The 20,268-nt window shown below is 58.5% G+C and overlaps 1 protein-coding gene across 1 annotated transcript in view; it reads left to right on the top strand.

Moving 5' to 3' along the window:
• RIPOR1 (RHO family interacting cell polarization regulator 1) overlaps nucleotides 1-20,268 on the top strand; it is an 80,215-nt gene that overhangs the window by 34,660 nt on the left and 25,287 nt on the right. Inside the window, exon 2 of the mRNA XM_065416547.1 lies at nucleotides 8,975-9,101. Coding sequence (XP_065272619.1) covers nucleotides 8,975-9,101 — 127 coding nt within the window. The remainder of the gene's footprint in view (nucleotides 1-8,974; nucleotides 9,102-20,268) is intronic.

Raw genomic sequence — 20,268 nt, forward strand, 5'->3', positions numbered from 1 at the left:
TGTCCCGTTTCAGTGTATATAATAGTTTCCTCTCTTAGTTTAGAATTAGAGTTAGTTGTAGATAGTTGATAGTTGTTGGGGGGGCTTTCCCCCAACATACTCGTCGCCCCACTGGGGCATGCCCAGGTCCCCAGGGTTTAAACTCTGCAAGGACTGCAGGAAGTTTATGCCGAAGAGTGACCCGCACTCTTCCTGCTTAAGGTGCCTTGGAGAGAGCCACCAGAGAGACCGGTGCAGTATCTGCAGGGGATTCCGTCCCAGGACTCAAGGACAGAGAGCAGAGACTCAAAGTGCTCCTGATGGAGGCGGCCTTATGGCCACACTCGGACCCCGAGCTGCCCGACCCGGCGCCCAGCATCTCATCCTCGGTGCGCAGCGCCCCGGCACCGCTAACAAGACAGGAGGCCCAGTCCAAAACCCCACCCCACCAGGACCTTAAAAGGCTGGCGGCGTCCACAAGTGCAGGGGGGCAAGCTGTGCCACAAACTCATCCTCCCATTGCTCCGTCGACTCCTGCCCCAGAGAGAGTGCGGTCGAGTCCGGACCGGTCGAGATCCCCGGACCTCAGCGAGGATGTGCGTCTCCCATCGACGCCGGAGGCATTCGAGGCGGCCTCTGACTTATTAAGCCTCCCGGTGCCGGCCTCTCCGCACCGGTGGAAAGAGCCGCCGACCATGGCCCGACCCCCGATACAATCAAGGGGCAAGCCAGCCATGATGTCGCCTCAGTCCCCGGCCCGCGCCGCTCCACCGGCACCGGCGCAGAGGGAGCGTTCCCCGCCCCGCGGCACCGCTCCCCGGCGACAATGGGTACTGCTCCCCCTAGGTCCTCCTATTCGGAGACCTTGGAGGCGGAATCCTACCGCTCCAGTAGATCGAGGAGCAAGAGGTCGGCTTCGCAGGCGAGCCAACAACCTTACCCGCCACAGTGGCAGCAGCAGTGGCAACCGCCCACCCAGTGGCCGTTCTGGACTCCCTGGGCCTACCATCAGTCCGTGGGACAAGCATACTGCCCTCGCTCCAGGTCCGCATCGGTCTCCTCGATGTCGGTGGCTCTGGAGCAAATGCCTCCACCACCGGCACCGCCGTCCGACGGGTGTGCCACATCAAAGTCTGGCACCCCCTAGTCATGCACCGGCAGGGACCATGGTTCCGACACTGCAGGCACCGCCCAGCACGCCTCGTCGTTCGGTGTCAACCCCGGTACCGGCCACGGTGCCGCATCTCGCGTCTGCACCGACCACGCAACCGCAGTACTGTGTGCTGCAGGCCCCTGCAGAGACTGAGGGTACAGAGGAAGGCCCTTTGCAGGTGATCTCCTCCTCTTCCTCTCCGGATGAGGTGGTCGCGGGAACTTCACCGGCACTAGAGGACAACCGGGTGCTTCAGCAGCTACTTAAGCGTGCAGCCCAGAGCCTGGCGATCCAAGCGGAGGAGATTGAGGTGGATGTGGATCCGGTAGTGGACATCCTGGTCCCCTTGGACCCATCCAGGGTAGCCCTACCATTGATCAAAACGATAGCCGGTACGTCCCGCACTCTGTGGCAGACGCCAGCTTCGTTGGCCCCTACGGCCAAAAAGACAGAGAGGCACTACTTCGTGCCCTCCAAAGGCCACGAGCACCTGTATGCCCACCCTCCCCCGGACGCTCTGGTCGTGGATGTGGCCAACCAAAGGGAGCGTCAAGGGTTCCAATGGTCTACACCGAAGAACAGGGAGGCCAAACAGTTGGACCTGTTTGGCAGAAAGGTGTACTCAACAGGGGGACTGCAATTACGTATAGCCAACCAACAGGCTATAGTGAGCCGGTATGGACACAATACATGCTCAGCATTGTCCAAGTTCGCTGAACTCCTTCCCCAGGAATCGTGAGCAGAGTTCTCAGCCCTGGTTGAGGAAGGGAAGTTAATTTCCCAGGCATCCCTCCAGGCAGCCCTGGATGCGGCGGATGCAGCCTCCCGCACACTGGCGACTGGGCTGGTTATGAGGCGGGGAGCCTGGCTTCAGGTCTCAGGCCTTCCACATGAGGTCCAACAGACCATCCAGGACCTCCCCTTCGAAGGGCCCATGCTCTTCTCCGAAAAAACGGACAAGAGGCTCCATAGCCTAAAGGACTCAAGGGCTACCCTTCGCTCGCTGGGATTGCACACCCCAGTCACCCAACGTAGGCAGTTCAGGCCGCAACCGGCCCCGTGACCTTACCAGCCTCAGCACCGCACGGACGCCTTGCGTAGGCGAGGCAGGAACGGCAGAAGGAGGCAACAACAGCCCTCCGGCCAGCCAAGGCCCCCATCGGGGTCTAGACCCCCAATTTGAGGGTATGGTCGGGGACGACCTACCGGTCAGGACTCTGGATCCTACCAACCCTACCTTTTTGTCACGTCTGTCCCCCTTCTATCGTGCCTGGTTGTGACGGAGCAGGGAGCGGAGCAGATTTGACCTGGGAATGTTGCAGGGGGGTTGCATTGGGGATGGGGGGGACTTCCCTTGAAGAAACTACCTGAACTGTAACCTGAGCCAGGAGGGGGGTTGGGAGAAATAACACCTTCTGCCCGGGAGACTGAACAAAGGAGAGGAGGAGCAGAGGGGAGGGGGGAGAAAGCTGCTGGAGGAGTTTTGGTTTGGTTTCAGTTTGGGCTGGGTGGTGCAACGCAGGGAACCCCAAGCTGGGGTCTAGGGTGACCAGACAGCAAATGTGAAAAATCGGGACAGAGGGTGGGGGGTAATAGGTGCCTATATAAGAAAAAGACCCAAAAATTGGGACTGTCCCTATAAAAACAGGACATCTGGTCACCCTACTGGGGTCTAAGCTCCCTAAACCCCCCAGAAGGACTTGATTGAGGGGTTCTGGTTGTACCTACACGCTCTGCTTGGGACTGTGTTCCTGTCATCTAATAAACCTTCTGTTTTACTGGCTGGCTGAGAGTCATGGTGAATCCCAGGAAGAGGGGTGCAGGACCTTGACTCCCCCACACTCCGTGACACTGGTCCCGAATCACATCGGACAGTTGGGTGCTTCGCACGGTAGAGAGGGGATATTCTATCCAGTTCTCCCCCCTCCCGCCCCACCAGCCCCCCTCCCCGTCCCTCTTCAGGGACCCCTCTCATGAGCAACTTCTAATTCAGGAAGTGCAGTCCCTCCTTGTAGCAGGGGCAGTGGAGGAAGTTCCTCAGGAGCTCAGGGGCAGGGGCTTCTACTCCTGGTATTTCCTAATACTGAAGGCGAAAGGGGGCCTCAGACCTATTCTGGACTTGCGGCATCTGAACAAGTTTGTAAAGAAGCTCAGGTTCCGCATGGTCTCCCTGTCCTCCATCATTCCCTCCATGGATCCAGGGGACTGGTACGCCGCCCTCGACTTGAAGGACGTGTATTTTCATATTGCAATAATCCCCCAACACAGGCGTTACCTCAGATTCATTGTGGGCAACGCCCATCTTCAGTTCACGGTTCTGCCTTTCGGCCTGTCAGCAGCCCCGAGGGTCTTCACAAAGTGCAGGGCAGCCGTGATAGCCTTCCTGCGCAAGCGGGGGATTCAGGTGTTCCCCTACCTGGACGATTGGCTCATCAAGGGCCGTGCCAAGGCACAGGTGGAGGCTCAGGTGATCTTCATCAGATGGACCTTCCTCGAACAGACGCATCGGATCTGGGGTGGGGGGCGCATCTGGGGAACCTCAGGACCCAAGGCCTTTGGTCACCAGAGGACCTTTCCTTACACATCAATGTCAGGGAGCTAAGGGCGGTGCGTCTAGCCTGTCTGACCTTCAAATCTCACCTGGTGGGCAGGTGCATTTCAGTCCTCACGGACAATACATCGGCGATGTTCTTTATCAACAAACGGGGGGGGGGGGGGGTGCACGCTCCTCTCCTCTGTGCTGGGAAGCCCTCGTGTTATGGGACTTTTGTGTACAGAACGCAATTCAACTGACGGCTTCCTACCTCCCGGGGGAACAGAACGGTCTGGCGGACGCCCTCAGCCGCTCGTTCCATGGTCACGAGTGGTCCCTTTGCCGAGATGTAGCACGCGCAATCTTCCGTCTCTGGGCTATCCGCAGATAGACCTGTTTGCCTCGAGAGAAAACAAGAAGTGTCGACGTTTCTGCTCCCTCATGGGGCGCAGTCCAGGGTCTCTGACGGAAGCCTTCCTCCTCTCGTGGGAAGGCGGCCTGCTTTACGCCTTCCCACCGATTCCCATGATTCACAGGGTACTCCTCAAGATCCGCAGGGATCATGCTCGTGTCATCCTGATAGCGCTGGCGTGGCCGCGCCAACACTGGTACACGTCGCTGCTGCACATGTCCACACGGGCGCCCCTCTTGCTGTCCCTGCTCCCAGACTTGATCACGCAGGATCAGGGCCATCTCCACCACCCGAACCTGGAGTCGCTCCACCTCACAGCCTGGATGCTCCATGGCTAAACCCTGTGGAGATGCAATGCTCTCAGCAGGTCAGGCAAGTCCTTCTCGGTAGCAGAAAACCCTCCACCAGGGCCACATACACGGCCAAGTGGAAGCGCTTCTCCATCTGGGCTGAACAGCAGGGTCAGGCTCCATTGCTCACCCTGATCCCTCTCATTCTGGACTACTTGCTTCATTTGAGACAGCTAGGACTTTCCCTCTCTTCGGTTCGGGTCCACTTGGCGGCCATCTCAGCATTCCACCCAGGAGTGGAAGGTGGTTCAGTTTTTGCGAACCCATTGGTTTGTCGCTTCCTCAAGGGCCTGGACAGACTGTTCCCGCATACTCAACAACCAGCCCCGGCTTGGGACCTCAATTTGGTCCTTTCCGCCCTCACAGGGCCCCCCTTCGAGCCCCTGGCTACGTGCTCTCTGTTATATCTCTCATATAAGGTTGCATTCCTAGTGGCTATCACCTCGGCCAGGAGGATGTCGGAACTCAGAGCACTGACGTCCGAGCCTCCATACACTGTCTTCCACAAAGACAAAGTCCAACTCAGGCCACACCCGGCGTTCCTTCCAAAGGTGGTCTCCCAATTCCACATGGGGCAAGACATTTTTCTCCCTGTGTTCTACCCTAAGCCACATCCTCCGGCACGGAGCGTAGGCTGCATTCCCTGGACGTCCGCAGGGCCCTGGCATTCTATATTGAAAGAACCAAACCGTTCAGGAAATCAACCCAGCTCTTTGTTGCCGTGGCTGACAGGATGAAGGGACTCCCGGTCTCATCACAGCGGATCTCCTCATGGATCACGGCCTGCATCCGAGAATACTACGGTCGGGCTAAGGTGCCTGCCCCGCCGATCACGGCCCACTCCACCAGGGCACAGGCCTCCTCCGCGGTGTTCCTGGCTCAGGTCCCAGCACAGGAAATATGCAGAGCTGCCACGTGGTCCTCAATCCACACATTTACGTCGCACTATGCCATCACGCACCAGGCCAGAGACGATGCAGCTTTCGGCCGCGCAGTGCTCCAATCCGCAGTGAACTCCGACCCCACCGCCTAAGATCAGGCTTGTGAGTCACCTGCTTGGAATGGACATGAACAATCACTCTAAGAATTAAAAACGGTTACCTACCTTTTTGTAACTGTTGTTCTTCGAGATGTGTTGTTCATGTCCATTCCAATACCCACCCTCCTGCCCCTCTGTCGAAGTGCCGGCAAGAAGGAACTGAGGGGGTGGAGGGTCGGCGGGCCCCTATATAGGGCGCTATGGAGGCGCCACTCAAGGGGGCACCAAGGCTGACCCTACGGACGCTGCTAGGGGAAAATCTTCCAGCTGGCGTGCACGCGGCACGCACACACCTGCTTGGAATGGACATGAACAACATATCTCGAAGAACAACAGTTACAAAAGGTAGGTAACCGTTTTTTCCACTCCACTCAGCACTGAGAAGGCCTCAGTTGGAGCCCTGTGTCCAGTTCTGGGCACTACACCTTGGGAAGGACGTGGAGAAACTGGAGAAAGTCCAGAGAAAAGCAACAAAATTGATCAAAGGTCTAGAGAACATGACCTGTGAGGGGAGATTGAAGCAATTGGGTTTGTTGAGTCTGGAGAAGAGAAGACTGAGGGGGGACATGTGTACAAGGTTGTTATGAAGAGGAGGGTGATAAGTTGTTCTCCTTAGCCACTGAGGACAGGACAAGAAGCAGTGGGCTCGAATTGCAGCGGGGCAGTTTAGTGGAATCCCCGTCACTGGAGGTTTTTAAGGACAGGTTGGACAAACCCCTCTCAGGGCTGGTGTAGGTAACACATGGCCCTGCCTCAGTGCAGGGGCCTGGCCTAGGTGGCCTGTCGAGGTGCTTCCAGGCCTGTAGTTTATGTGACTCTACGTGCTGTGCCTTGGACCATGGCAGCTCCTGGAGCCATGGCGGGATCTGGGTGCAGTGACCGCCTGGGCTGTGTGGGCACATCAGTGTGGTGGAGGGGCTGTGCCCAAGTTACTCAAGGCCCCGAGCAGCTCTCCGGGGTGTGGACTGCTCTCTCTGCGCATTACCCCTGCGTAGCCACGCTGATGGGCAGGAGGAGGCTGGGCCAAGGTCTTCTGCTGTGGCCTAGTATTTTCAGCTTCCCTCTGGCATCCGCTCCCAGTGGCAAGCCCATCACTCCGCAGACCCCAGGGAAGGCAGATGGCTCCCCAGAGGGCCGCTCCTTCAGTGTGGTGGTGTGTCTGCTGCGAAATACGGCTGTGCGGCCAGCCAGCCCTCCTGCAATCCACGGGCTGGCCACATCTGGCTTGTCCTGACTCTTAGTGGGTGGCCTGGGCCATGCTGAGCTCCATCAATGGCTATTAGCCAAAATGGCCAGGACGCAATCCAGTGCTCTGGGTGTCCCTAGCCTCTGGCTGACAGCGGCTGGGAGTGGGTGACAGGGGATGGATCACGTGATGGTTACCTGTTCTGTTCGTTCCCAATGAAACACCTGGCATTGACCACTGTCAGAAGACAGGATATTGGGCTAGATGGACCATTGGTCTGACCTAGTGTGGCCGTTCTTATGTCTGTGTGATCCCCTAAAGACTCAGGGGGTCCTCCAGCCCCTCTGGGGTTACTGGGCTGTGGCTGGAGATGGCACCATCCCCGCCCACACCTTGTGAGGTGCTGGGCATGGATCATTGCATTAGGAGTAGATCTGGCTCCATGGCCAGCCAGGGGTTGGGGGCACATCTTCCCTTCCCTGTCAGGGGATGGCTGAGAGCTGCTGGCTGGTGCCATGTCGCAGAGCTAGGCAGGGGTTGGCATTGTTCCCTGGAACTGACGAGCCAGACAGGCCCCAGTGACACACTTGGCTAAGCCAGTGGCATGGGCCCTCGTGGCTGCATCTTTGCAGCACTGGGGGAGGCAGCTGTAGGAGGGTGCATGCGCTTGTGAGTTGCGGGGCTGCCCCGGTGCTGGGGTGGGGGGAAAGTTTGCAGGGAGGGATAGCTGGAGTGGGAGACAGTGGGCAGGAGGGGGCTGTGAGCAGTGTGGGGAGCAGTAAGGGGCAGTAGCAGTGCAGAGCACATGTCCTTTGTCAGAGCAAGGTGGGTCAATATCCTCTCCCGCTCTTTACCTGGGGGAAACTGAGTCACAGTGCGGTCAGGGACGGGCTCAAGGCCTCCGAGGTCCTGGCTCCCAGCCACTGGTACATACCTCTTCCCAGGAAATGGCTCTCTGTGGAATACGCAGCACCCTAGCAGGATTTGGGGGGCAGCCCTGGTGGATCAGCAGTGCAGAGACCGCTGGGCCCTCCCTATGTGGTGTTCCCCAGGCCGGGAACCCAGCTGCCTCACTCCCTTTCCTTCCCCAGAGCGGCTCCTGGGCACTCTCCGGCTGCAGGGTGGGTCGGGGACTTTCCAGAAGGCTCTGCTGTCCTGGGGCTTCCTTCCTGGCGGCTAGCGCAGAAGGCGGGGGCCGTAGCGGATTGCGGGGGCTGGGAGCTGGCAACGCTGCCCCGACCTGGCGCCGGGATGGCCTGGGCTCTGAAATGCTCCCGTGTCTGCCCAGCGCTGCCCTGGTGCCTGCTGCATCCCCAGAGACCTGGCTGAGCGCAGGCCAGTGGGGTGACATCCACCCCCCCCCCCCCCCCCAGGCAGGGGCACCAGGGATGCACTTTCCCCACAAGGGGGCACTTTGCTGATGTGGGGGCAGCCAGCTTCCACCCCAGGCTTGAGGGGATGGGGCTCTCCATGGGTTACAGCGCCATGTGCCCCCAGCTGCGGGGCCACGCAGCGCCCCCTGCGGGGCGTGGCATGCTTTGCTAAGGGGCGGGCTGTGATTCACTGGGGGAGGGATCTTTGGGGCACTGGGGCAGTGTCTCAGGGAATGATGGGGGGGTTGCTTGCAGCCCCTGCCAGTCGGCTGAGGCCTGCGCTGGGCAGGGCTCCTGGGCTGGGCTGGCCTCTGGCCGGGAAACTGGGCTCCAGGAAGGCTTGGCGTGCCTGGGACAATGAGTGTTTCCTGCTGTCTAGGGCCTGTGGCTCAGCTCCCCCCGGGGCCTGTCCTTCCCGGCACTGACAGTGGAGTGGTTCCCCAGCTTGGGCCCTGCCACGGGCTCTGTTCTGCTGGTGCCTGGCTGGCTCCAGAGGGAGTGCGGGGAGTTGCTTGGCCCATGGCTCAGCGGACAGGGCAGGGGGCAGCACCAGGGCACCAGTCTCCCGGGGCAGCCAGGAGCTGTGCTGGGTCCCAGAGCCGTGTGCCACACACACTCTGCTCCCGGGGAACCTGCCGGAGCTCTGGGCCCAGTTCTCAGACTGGCACCTGGCCCCATTGCTCGGTGCTGGAGCCCTGCTGCCTGGCATGTGATGCCGCTCTGGAAGGCCTGGCTCACACCCAGCCTGGCATGGCAGCAGTGCCGGGGAAGGATCGGGTGTAGGGCTGCGGGGACCAGCCAGCGGCGCTGGGAGAGTGGGACTCCATGCTGGAGCTTGAGTCGAGGTGGCCCCTCTCCCTGCCGTCGCCCCAGGAGCCTGACCCTGTGCCAGCCCAGCACGCCCAGCTGTCCCCGCCTGTCCTCACCATGTCGTTTCCTTCCCCCGCAGGGAGGCCCTCCAGGTCGTACTCCACCATGTCGCTCTCTGTGCGGCCCCAGCGGCGCGCCCTTGCTGCCAGGATCAATAGGAGCCAGTCCTTCGCCGGCGTGAACTCGACCCAGGACAAGGCCTTCAGGTAGGGCCCGGGGGCTGGCTCCTGGCTCCCTGCTGGCGGGGGCGAGGCATCGGACAGCCTGAGCGTGTGCCGGGGTGCCCCTCCCCCCTCAACAGTAACCCGCTTAGCAGGGATCTCCGCGGCACCTCGCACAGGGGGGTCACGGCATCAGACAGATGCAGAGAATCCAGACCCCCAGGCCCCTGCTCTGTCGACGCATCGCGCCGACTCCCTTCATGGAGTCTGTGGAGGGGACGTTCCTGGAGCCTGACTGGGCAGCGCCCGCCGGCGCATACTATGGGAGAATCGGGTGGTTGCCGAGCAGCTGGGCAATGCTCTGGCTTGGGACCTGATCCACCCCCTGCTGCTGTGCGAAATGGGCGCAGCGTCCCTGCAGCCCGGGGCGCCAGGGAGTGGCCTACAGTGTGGCGGGGGGTGATGGGGTCGTCCAGCAGCCCTGCAGACCGAGCTCTGCTCCCCCAGCTCAGATGTTCGGCTCCGAGGTACTTTCTGCAGGAGTCCCCATCTGCCCCCAGCCCTTGCCTACAGCGATCCTCCCCTGCCCCGTTGTGCAGGCTGCTTTGGGCCAAGCGGCTGCTCCCCAGAGGTGGCTGCAGTGGACGGGTGCTCTGGGTCCCTAGCTTGGCAGTGCTGTGGGGTCCTTGAGCCCAAGGGGGGGCCCATAGGAATGTGTGATGTTCTGCTTGGCTCCAGCTTTGGGAGCTCACCAGACATGCTGCTGAGAATGGGAAGTGGCCCTGGGGCGTTGTCCATGGCTCCAGAGGGCTGCAGGGCTCGGGGCTCCTGGAGCTGGCTGTCCCAGGGCCCTTGCCATGGTGCAGCGTGGAGAGGCACGGAGCCACCTGCCGCTCCCCTGAGATGCAGCCTGCTGGCTAGTCACGTCGTGGCTGGGCCGATGGGCAGCAGCCTCCCCAGGCTGGGAGAGGTGCTGCGGGCCCCGGTGCGCTGCTGGCTCCGGCATTGCTCCAGCTACTCCCCCTGGCCGTGGCTCTTCCTGGCAGCGAAGCACCTGGGCATCAGGAAAAGCAGCTGGAGCCTGGAGCCAGCCTGGGGCCCCTGCTGCTGGAGGAGCTGCCCTCGGGGCCAGCACCACCAGTGGGACTGGAACTGGGAGGCCAAGGGGGCAGTACATCGGGGGGAGGCGTGTGCAGGACAGGCAGTTGGCCAGAGGGAGGCAGTGTGGTTAACAGGACAGCAAGTCCTCATGCACAGGTCTAGCAGGAGGCTGTGGCTCTGGGCCGGGGGTGCTGGCCTGTGGGAGGGGAGGCGGGGCACTTCCAGGTGGCGGCAATGGGAACCCGACACAGCAGCCCTGCCTGACACACCGTGCCAGGAGAGCCCACCAGTGGCCTTGGAAACGGCTCAGCTACAGGACAGGCTTCAGGCAGTGCAGTGGTGCTCTGGCGGCTCCCAGCGTGGCTAAGGCATGTGCCATGCCCCTTGGGCACAACCCCTCTGGGGTCTCTGTTGTGCCATAGCTCAGAGGTGCCCTGGTGTGCCCTGCAGTGCCCGGGCAGGAGGATCCTCTTCCTGGCAGAGTGCTCCTGCCCACCGCCTGGCCGGGTCCAGGAGGCTTGTGCCAGGGATTGCTTGGCCTTGTGGCCATGGCGGAGGCTGGGTTCTGGCCTGTCGCTTGCACAGTGACTCGGGGGTCAGTCCCTTGTTGTGGGGGCGGGGCAGGGAGTAGTGCAGGCCATGGGGCTGAATGCCTTCGCCTGACCCGTCCCAGTGCTGAGCACTCCCTGGCTCTCCCAGTGCCCCCAGACGCCCACGGCTCAGCCTCGCAGGGAGGAGGGAATCAACCCTGTGTCGCAGACCTTGGCGTGGAACCCAGGAGTCCTGGTGCCCACTCTCCAGGCCTGTCGGGAGAGCCCCGTGCCCCATTAGGCAGGGACTTCCCCAGAGATTGCATTCGGAGATCCCCAGCCCGAGCAGGACGAGCCACGCTGCGGGCAAGGAGCCAGCATGGGGCGATGTTTCCGAATCGGGGGTGTCCAGCTCTGGCGGGGCTATGGGCATGGCCAGGGGCTTTCCCGAGAGGAGGGTGCTCCGGGCTCATGTTCCAGGTTTCTAGGAGACGGTGGCTTTTGTACACATGGCCCCTGCTCCCCGGCAGGATAGGTAGCCCAGGGGTCTGTGTCTCCACTTCCCATGGTGTCCCAGAGCAGCACGTTCTGAGCAATGGCCATGGCTCCCTCCTGCCCCTCAGACACCGCTCACCCCTGGGCACAGCGAGTGCGACGTGCTCCCAGTCAGGACACCGCAAACCCAAAGGCGTTTGGGGGTCGGGGCCTAGCCCAGGCTGCTCCAGACTGAGGGAAAGTGCCCAGTGTCGGGGCTGGCTTCCCCCCTGGCTAGGGCCAGCGGGGAGCTGCCCTTGGGGCAGCCCCTCAGAGAGAGGGTTAGGGAAATGTTCCTGTGTCCCCATCCCCCCTCCCCCCCCGGTCTGATCTGGGGACTCCCAGTGCTCTCTGGGTGGTGACAGGCCAGCCCCAGCCCACTCCCGGCTGGTGAGGGTGCCACGGGAGCGAGGGGTCGGCTGTAGTATCCTTGGGCTGGTGGAGACGAGGCAGCAGTTTGGGAACCCCGTTCTCCCTCACCCTGGTTCTCTGTTGCTGAGGGACACTTCACTGGACCAGGATCTCTCTTCACCAGAGCCTTGCTCTGCTCCCGCGGCTCATCCCAAAGCCTCCAGCGTTCCAGCGAGGCCTGCCCCCCACGCGCTGCAGACAGAGCCGTGGGGAGGGCTGGGGAAACGGACACCAGTACTGGAGACTGGCCTTTGGGCTAAGCCTGAGCTCTCCTGCCTCTCCAGGGGGTGGACTGTGCTCTTCTTCTCCAGCACCTCTCATCCCTAATGGGCTGCCCGGCACTGCCAGTGGCCAGTGTGGTCCTCCAGGATCTCGCCTCTCCTGGCCTTGTGTGCCAACAAACCCCGGAGAGCCACCAGCAGGCCGTGGAGAGCTGCCAGCTGCCCCAGGGAACCGCACTAGCCCATCCCACGTCAAGCTCGGCTAAGCCGGGCCGTGGTACGCAGGCCTCAGGGTTTGTGCGGCCAGGACTGAGGGGAGACACTGCGGCAGGGGCCACCTCCTTGAAGGAGAAGGAGGCTACGTGTTTGAATGGCCTGGGGGTGTGGGTTTGACCTGGACGCCTCCGTACACGGTTGCTGTAGCTGTGGAGTTTGCTGCGTGGGGCCGCTGCCCTAGTCTCAGGGAAAGCGGCGGTGGGAAGAGCTGAGGGTCAGACAGCATGGTCTTCCTCGTCATATTCCCTGGAGCTGTTTGCCTCAGATAGCACCAGGCAGAGGCGGGCAGACCCGCCTGCAGCGATGGCTTCCAAGGCACACAGGAGAGAAGCTGGCACTGTCCCTGCTAGCTGGGGTACTTGAAAGCGCTGCTTGTGCCCGCGCCATTTGCTAGGCCCAGCCATTCAGGAATAACATGGCAAGCTGTGCCCTGGGCATTGATAGGGAATTCTGTTTGGCTGTGTCTACATGGGGTTTTTTACAAGATGTTTCCCTCCTGGCTGCTCCCGGAGACGGGGCTCCTGGGACCACCTGCTGAACCCCACCGGGCCCTGCCTGTGGAGTGGCACCAGGGGCAGTGACAGCAGGAGTGCAGAGAAGGCCCTGGTGAGATGCTGTGAGCCACAGCTCACCCACGTTCCTGCACAGCGCTCTCTCATGTCCTGGGCCCACCTGTGTCGCTTGGCCTCGGGAGATGGAGGCTGAAGAGAGCGCAGGTGTTGGAGGGGGTGTCCTTTTCACAGCCAGAGGGGAATTCTTTCTGTTCTATCCAGGCTCTTTTCCCCGCCTCCCAACAGGCCATTAGGCAGCGAGACTCTCCTCTGTCCTGGCTGGTTCATTCTCTCCACCTCCCCAGGGGAGCATTGTGCATGCCTGGAGTGGTTGGCTTTTACAGTTTCCTTGCCGCTCAGGGGTGCCAGAGAAGGCGGGTCGGAGCGGTGCACCTGGCCCTGGGAGCGGATGGTGGAGGTCTGGGGCTGGCTAGCGTTACCGGACGGGGAGCGTTCGGTTGTGCCAGAGGAGTGGAGTCCTTGCTCCTGGTCCTTGGCCCGGAGCTTTAGGCCTTGGACTGGACCCGCTTGTGACGGGTTGGATCAGAGACCCCCTTGGGAACTGCCAACTGATGTGCCAAGACTACTACTGCCCCTGCTTTCCCTGCCAGCTTAGGACTCCAACACCCTGTCTTGTGAGCTAGCAAGTTTTGAGGTTCCTGGTCCCTGGGTGCCTGAAAACAGGTTGGGGTGTAGTATTGCTAACAGAATGCAGATGGCAATATCTGTCACAGTGTAGGTGTCTTGGCATTTAGCCACCAATGCCATGAGGCTGCGTGCCTCGGTTTCCCCTTCTACACAGCAGCATGGGCCTGTTATGCGTTTGCTGCTGTGCCAAGCTTCCAGCCTGTTTACAGGTATAAGCTGAAGGGTAACATGCTTGGGGGACTGTCTTGTCACCATCCCTAGCATGTACCACCGTTTCTTCCACCAATCCAGTATGTCCCACGTCTTTAAAGTGTTAACCACTAGTATTAACTCCTTTGTCTTGACCCATAGATGAAGTAGTAAAAGACACAAGTTTCACAGCAGATCTACGGTGGACAGGCTTTGTTCACGCGATTTAGCTTTTCCCATTTCTTTGTGCCCCCTGGTAGACACTCTGCTGCAGAGTATTCTGCCTCTTTGGAGAAGGCTTTTAATTCAGGCCTGTGTTTGGGTCTCCCCAGGAAGGGGTGTACTGCCACCAGGCCTGCCCTCGGCCCCTCCCTCTGGGGTTTCTTTGGGCTGGACCTCACTCCCTAGTAAAGTTTCACCCATGCAGAGATTTTTTCCCTCCTGCCTTGAAGAGGCAGTTCTCTCTCTTACAATGGAGTGCCTTGGATTGGTAAAACCCCTTTGGACACCCCACTTTCTGTTCCCAACAGGTCAGTTAGGAGGGTGCTCCTCTCCAGGTGATCTGACCCCCAGTTTTTCCTCAAAACCTGATCCACAGGAGAGGGGTCTGGCATTTTAAATGCAGACTTTTCACCCTCCTCCTGGGAAAGATCCTCCCTACCCCTCTCCGGTCCCCCCTCACCTTCCGCCTGGGCTCCCCACTCTGGGCTCCCCTCTGGGTCAGACACTCCTGTGTCCCCCAAAAGGGAAGGTGACCCTGGTCCAGCTGTGGGCTTACAGCTACCAGCGATGACAGACCCTTCACTGGCCAGCAAAATTCCCCCCCTTTCACTCAGGTTGGGCTTGCTTCCAACTACAGAGTCCTTGGGGTCTGTTCCCACCGCAGCGTTCACCAGGACCCTAACTTCCACCTTCAGGACACAAGTCTCTGTGCACCCCAGGGCAGGCCCTGCCCCCTGCTACAAGGTGGTGCATTCCCCTCCCCCGGGGAGATGATTATGGGACAGGAGCTGGCTTTGTCCAGCCCCTCCCTCTGGAATTTGCCTTGAGCCCTGGGGCTACAGGAACTGGCTAAGACCATCCCTGCCCCCAAAGCTGCATTCTTTATTGCTACAGAGGAATCTAAGGCCTTGGCTACACTTGCCGATTTACAGCGCTGTGAGTTAAACCTGACTTCGTGCAGCTGAGTAGGGAAAGCGCTGCACTCTGTCCACACTGACAGCTGCCCAGCGCACTGTCGTGGCCACATTTGCGGCAATTGCAGCGCTATTGGGAGCGGTGCATTATGGGCAGCTATCCCACAGAGCACCTCTTCCCATTCTGGCGCCGTGGGTTGTGGGAAGGGGGCGTGGGTGCGGGGGATTCTGGGTCCTGTCCCAATGCCCCGTGATGCATCGCTTCGCATCCCAGAAATCCCTTTGTTTCCGTTCACCTTTGGCGCCATCTTTCAACGGTTTCTGTGCAGCACGATCTGTCTGCGGGAAATGGAGTCCGAACTGCTGAGGCGTATGCTGACGAGTCTCGCCAGCACGTCACGTTTGGCTGTCGAACTATTCCTTAAGATCTAAAGTGACAGTGAGAGTGAGGAGTCCGACGATGCTATCGAGCCACGTAACGCGTACGACACGAAATTGCTTGTGGCATTCACGGACATGCTCAGCACCGTGGAACGCCGCTTTTGGGCTCGGGAAACAAGCACGGAGTGGTGGGATCACATCGTCATGGAAGTCTGGGATGACGAGCAGTGGCTGCAGAACTTTCGGATGAGAAAAGCCACTTTCATGGGACTGCGTGAGGAGCTCGCCCCCACCCTGCGGCGCAAGGACACGAGATTGAGAGCTGCCCTGCCAGTGGAGAAGCGGGTGGCTATTGCAATCTGGAAGCTGGCAACTCCAGACAGCTACCGGTCGGTCGCAAACCAGTTTGGAGTGGGAAAGTCGACCGTTGGAATCGTGTTGATGCAAGTTTGCAAGGCCATTAATCGCATCCTACTCAGAAGAACCGTGACTCTGGGTAACGTGCAGGAAATAGTGGATGGCTTTGCACAAATGGGGTTCCCTAACTGTGGAGGGGCGATAGATGGGATGCACATTCCTATTCTGGCACCACCCCACCTAGGATCCGAGTACGTTAATCGGAAGGGGTATTTCTCTATGGTTCTCCAGGCGCTTGTGGATCACCGTGGGCGTTTCATTGACATTAACACAGGCTGGCCCGGAAAGGTGCATGACGCACGCATCTTTTGGAACACTTGGCTGTTCAGGAAGATGCAGGCCGGGACTTTTTCCCCAGAGCAGAAGATCACGGTAGGGGAAGTTGAAATGCCCATTGTGATCCTTGGAGATCCCGCTTACCCGTTAATGCCGTGGCTCATGAAACCCTACACAGGGAGCCTTGACAGCAGCAAGGAACGGTTCAACTACAGGCTGAGCCGGTGCCGAATGACTGTGGAGTGTGCCTTTGGCCATTTAAAGGGCCGCTGGCGATCTCTGTATGGGAAGCTGGACTTGGCCGAAAACAGCATCCCCGCGGTTATATCCGCGTGCTGTGCCCTCCATAATATTTGTGAAGGGAAGGGTGAAAGCTTCACTCAGGCATGGACCTCTGAGGTTCAACACCTGGAGGCTGAATTTGCACAGCCAGAGAGCAGGGCTATTACAGGGGCCCAGCGCGGGGCTGCAAGGATTAGGGATGCCTTGAGGGAGCAATTTGAGGCTGAAAACCAGCAGTGATATCTGGTGCCCTGCACGGGAGTGAAGTGCAGTAGTTCCAATCTTTAGGAATCAGTGTCTGCTAAGCAGACAAGCAGACTTGCAGTGCCTGTTTAGTTCCTGGGCTAAGGAGTCTTTTACTTTATGCAATAATAAAGAATGTTTTCAAAGCCAAAAAATCCATTTATTGAAAAGAAACAAGGGGGTGGAGTGGGGAACGGTACAATCACAGATTCGTGTCTGTCCTGTCTGGTGTGCTGTGCAGTGAGTGCTGCACTTCAGGACAGCTATACTGCATGGTGATGGGGGTTGAGTGCAGAGGGTAAGGGTCGTGGTTTTCAGGGCTGGGTGGTGAAGATACTGGTGTTGGAGGCAGCGGGTGGCGTGAAGAACACGGAAGTTGGGGAAAGTGGGTTGGAGGTGACAGTGGGGCACAACGGAAAGAGTTTTGGGACAAGGGCTGTAGGGGGGGCTGGCGTTTCCGTTTGCGGTACTGCTCCTCTTTCTGCATGGCTACCAGCTCCTGGATAGCATCTGCTTGGCGCTCCAGGATGCTTATGAGCCTATCAGTGCTTTGCTGCCGGTGCGCGGTGCTTTGCCGCCGGTGCGCTGCATTTTCCTGGCGGATCCTGCTTTCTCTCTCCCTCCAGTCCTGTGCTTTCTCATTCTCTTTAATAGATTGCCGCATCACTTCTTGCAGCATGTCTTCTTTGCTTTTTCGCGGTCTCTTCCTGAGTCTTTGCAGTCTCTGAGCAGGCGATAAGAGGGACGGCTGAGGTCTCAAGGTTGATGCTGCTGTATAGGCAAAATGCAACATTTAACAGAGGCAGCATTGTTCATACCAGACAGAGTAATGATTCCCCCCGCACTTAAGGAGTAGAAAACACACAGGGTCTACACAATAGCATAATTTTCCTGTCCGAAACAGAGCACACATATCCCACGGGAGCCTCAAAATGGTGAGTAAGGGGGACTGATTGTTTCAGGGCTGCACTGTCCTCTGGGTTTCTGTGCCTTGGGGAGAGCCAACAGCTTCAGGGGGCACCTACACTGAACACTGTCCCAACATTTTCCACAGGAGTTCGTCCTGGACGATATTGCGCTGCTGAGGGTGACCTGGGAAGCAAGGGAGGGTCTTCTACTGCAATGCGGCTTCCGCCCTGGCCCATATGCAGCTTGCCTGTGTGCAGCAATGGTTCCCCCCGCCCCTCGCGGCACAGTGGCGCGGACACGTTAGCCTGGCTGGGACAAGGACCACGGTGGCTCTCCTGATAAACCTGCGCAAGCGCATTGCACGCATTCTGGATGAGACATTCGGGGAGATTACCGAGGCCGATTACCGCGATGTGATAAACCACATCAATGCACTATTCCGCATCTAGGCATGCATGCCTAACCCTCCTCTCCCAAAGAGCCCGCACCGAAAAAATTCCTTCCCGAAAAAAAAACCCGCTTACCGGGAACCTGCTCTTCTGTTTGTCCTCCACCAAGTACCGGCCGCTGCGACTGGCTACCTTCCTCCTGGCTCGAGAAGAGCTCCTGGCTGCATGGCTCCAGGGATTCCGGGGTGTCTCCATCAGGCACACCACCATCACTCCCGTTTTCCTCCTCCTCCTCCTCCCCCCCCCCACCGGCTCTGAAGTGTCCATGGTGGTGTTGGAGTGGAGGTGGGGTTAACCCCAAGTATCGCATCCAGCTCTTTGTAGAATCGGCAGGTCGCGGGGGGAGCACCCGAGCGGCCGTTTGCGTCGCGGGCTTTGCGGTAGGCACTCCGCAGCTCCTTCACTTTAATCCTGCACTGCAGGGCGTCCCGGTCATGGCCCCTTTCCATCATGTCCTTTGATACCTTCCCGAAGGTATCGTAATTCCTACGGCTGGAGCACAGCTGGGACTGGACAGCTTCCTCCCCCCAAACACTGATGAGGTCCAGCAACTCGCCATTGCTCCATGCTGGGGCTCGCTTGGCGCGTGGAGGCATGGTCACCTGGAAAGATTCGCTGATAGCACTCCACGCCACGCCGGGCTGAGCAAACAGGAAGGGGATTTTTAAAATTCCCGGGGAATGTAAAGGGTGGGTCACATGGTTGGTTACCTGAGGCCAGGGCAGTAGAGTTTGAACTGATGACCAGAGTGGCTAGAACAGGCATTGTGGGATACTGCCGAATAATTCTGGAGGCCATTCACAGCGCATTGGGCGGCCACACTGGCGCCGCAGCGCTGCAGTGGCAGCGCAATACTCACTGTTCCTCTCGGGGAGGTGGAGTACATGCAGCGCTGCAACCACGGAGATACAGCGCTGCAAATGCCTTGCCAGTGTGGACGGGGAGTGAGTTACAGCGCTGGGGGCGGCTTTACAGCGCTGCAACTCGCAAGTGTAGCCAAGGCCTAAGAGCCAAGGTCCTATTCCCCCAGCAGTCCATGTGTCTTCACCCCCCACCTCCAGGGCTTTCAGCACAAGATTCCTTCTCACTGCTAACCAACCCTGGGACAGATTCTGGCACATTAAAGAAATCATTCCCCAGTAGAAATGGTGCAAAATTGTGTGCCACCATTGCAACAGTCAGTTCAGCCTGCAAATGACTAGTTTGCATATGTACTTTAGCTAAAGGTGCAAGGACCTTGTAACCCCCGACCAGCTCTAATTCTGCCATTTTCCCTGGCAACAAATCCTTCTCCTGGATCAGGTCCCTCCTGATCACAGAAATTTCAGCCCCCATATCTCTTAATCCAAGAAGCACTTTCCCATTCAATTTCACAGCATGCATATGCTCACTGCTTGGTTGGGTAGAAGCAAGCTTTACAAATCCGGTGTGGAAAGAGGCCACAGCCTGGCTCTGAGAAGCCGCAGCTTCATGTGTTACTTGCTGCCTGCTCCCACTCAGCAAGGGACACTTATTCCTCAGGTGCTCAGTGGACTTACAATGATAGCACCTCTTGGGCTCCTCTCCTTGTACAGGAGATTTGGGATGAGTAACAGGGGAATGGGGAGGTGACCGCCCAGCCTCCTTTTTCCCAGGGGTAAAACGGTGATTCTGCTTTCCCCCAACCCTGTACCCCTCTGCCAGTGGTTTATGTTTAATTGCAACCTGTACTTGCTCATAAGAGTCTGCAAACCCAGCTAATTCACCCACTGCATTCACCTTTTTGTCCCACAAATACTGTTTTACATCATCACTGCACATATTCGGGAATTGTTCCTGAGTAACCAAATCACACATTCCTTCCAAGCTTGTAATGCCTTTCCCCCCTCACCCACTCATCTACCATTTTACATAAGCCACATTACTCAATCCAGATCCCCTCTTAAGACTCCTGAATTTAACCCTGTTGGTTTCAGGTGTAACCTGAAACGGTTTCAAAACCAGTTCCTTAAATTTACCATAGTTTGAAGCATCATCAATGGACATCTTATTGAATATGGCCAGAGCTCTGCCAGTCAATTTTGCTATCAATGTGGTCATCTTGTGATCTTCAAGGATCACATGGAGCATGCACAGTCTCTCAAAGGTGATGAAATATTTGGCAGTATCACTGGATTCATCATACTGAGGACATAGTCGCTTCCATTTGTGGATTTTTGGGGAAGTGGAGCCAGCAGCTGAAGGATTTTGTCTCTTCAGCTCCATAACAGCGAGTTCATGCTTCTGGGCCTCCACAGCTCTCTTGTGGGCAGCCTCCTCCCTCTCCATCAGTCTTTTATGTTCGTTTTCTTTCTCTTTTGCTTCCAATCTAGCCAGCTCTAGTTTAGTAGCTGCTTCACTGGTAGTCATTTTCCTGCTTTCTTGTGCTGGGCCACACCCCCTCTGCAGTTCACTGAAACTGGGATGCACTCAGCTCAGGGGCTTCTTAGTTAACAGAGACTTTCCCAGTGCTCAGTGTTCAGCCTTTCTGGGCAATTTGCAACTTGTGTAGTTATAGCTTCTTCTGATCTTCACTCTTACTTATTTTGCTTCCTTTTCTGTCCCTACTTCCCTTACCCGAAATAAGCAAACAGAAAACAACAAACCAGTAACCACTTTGTCTGTTCTCCAGCCACCACA

This window comes from Emys orbicularis, chromosome 14 (assembly GCF_028017835.1).
Source record: "Emys orbicularis isolate rEmyOrb1 chromosome 14, rEmyOrb1.hap1, whole genome shotgun sequence".
Taxonomy (NCBI): Eukaryota; Metazoa; Chordata; order Testudines; family Emydidae; genus Emys; species Emys orbicularis.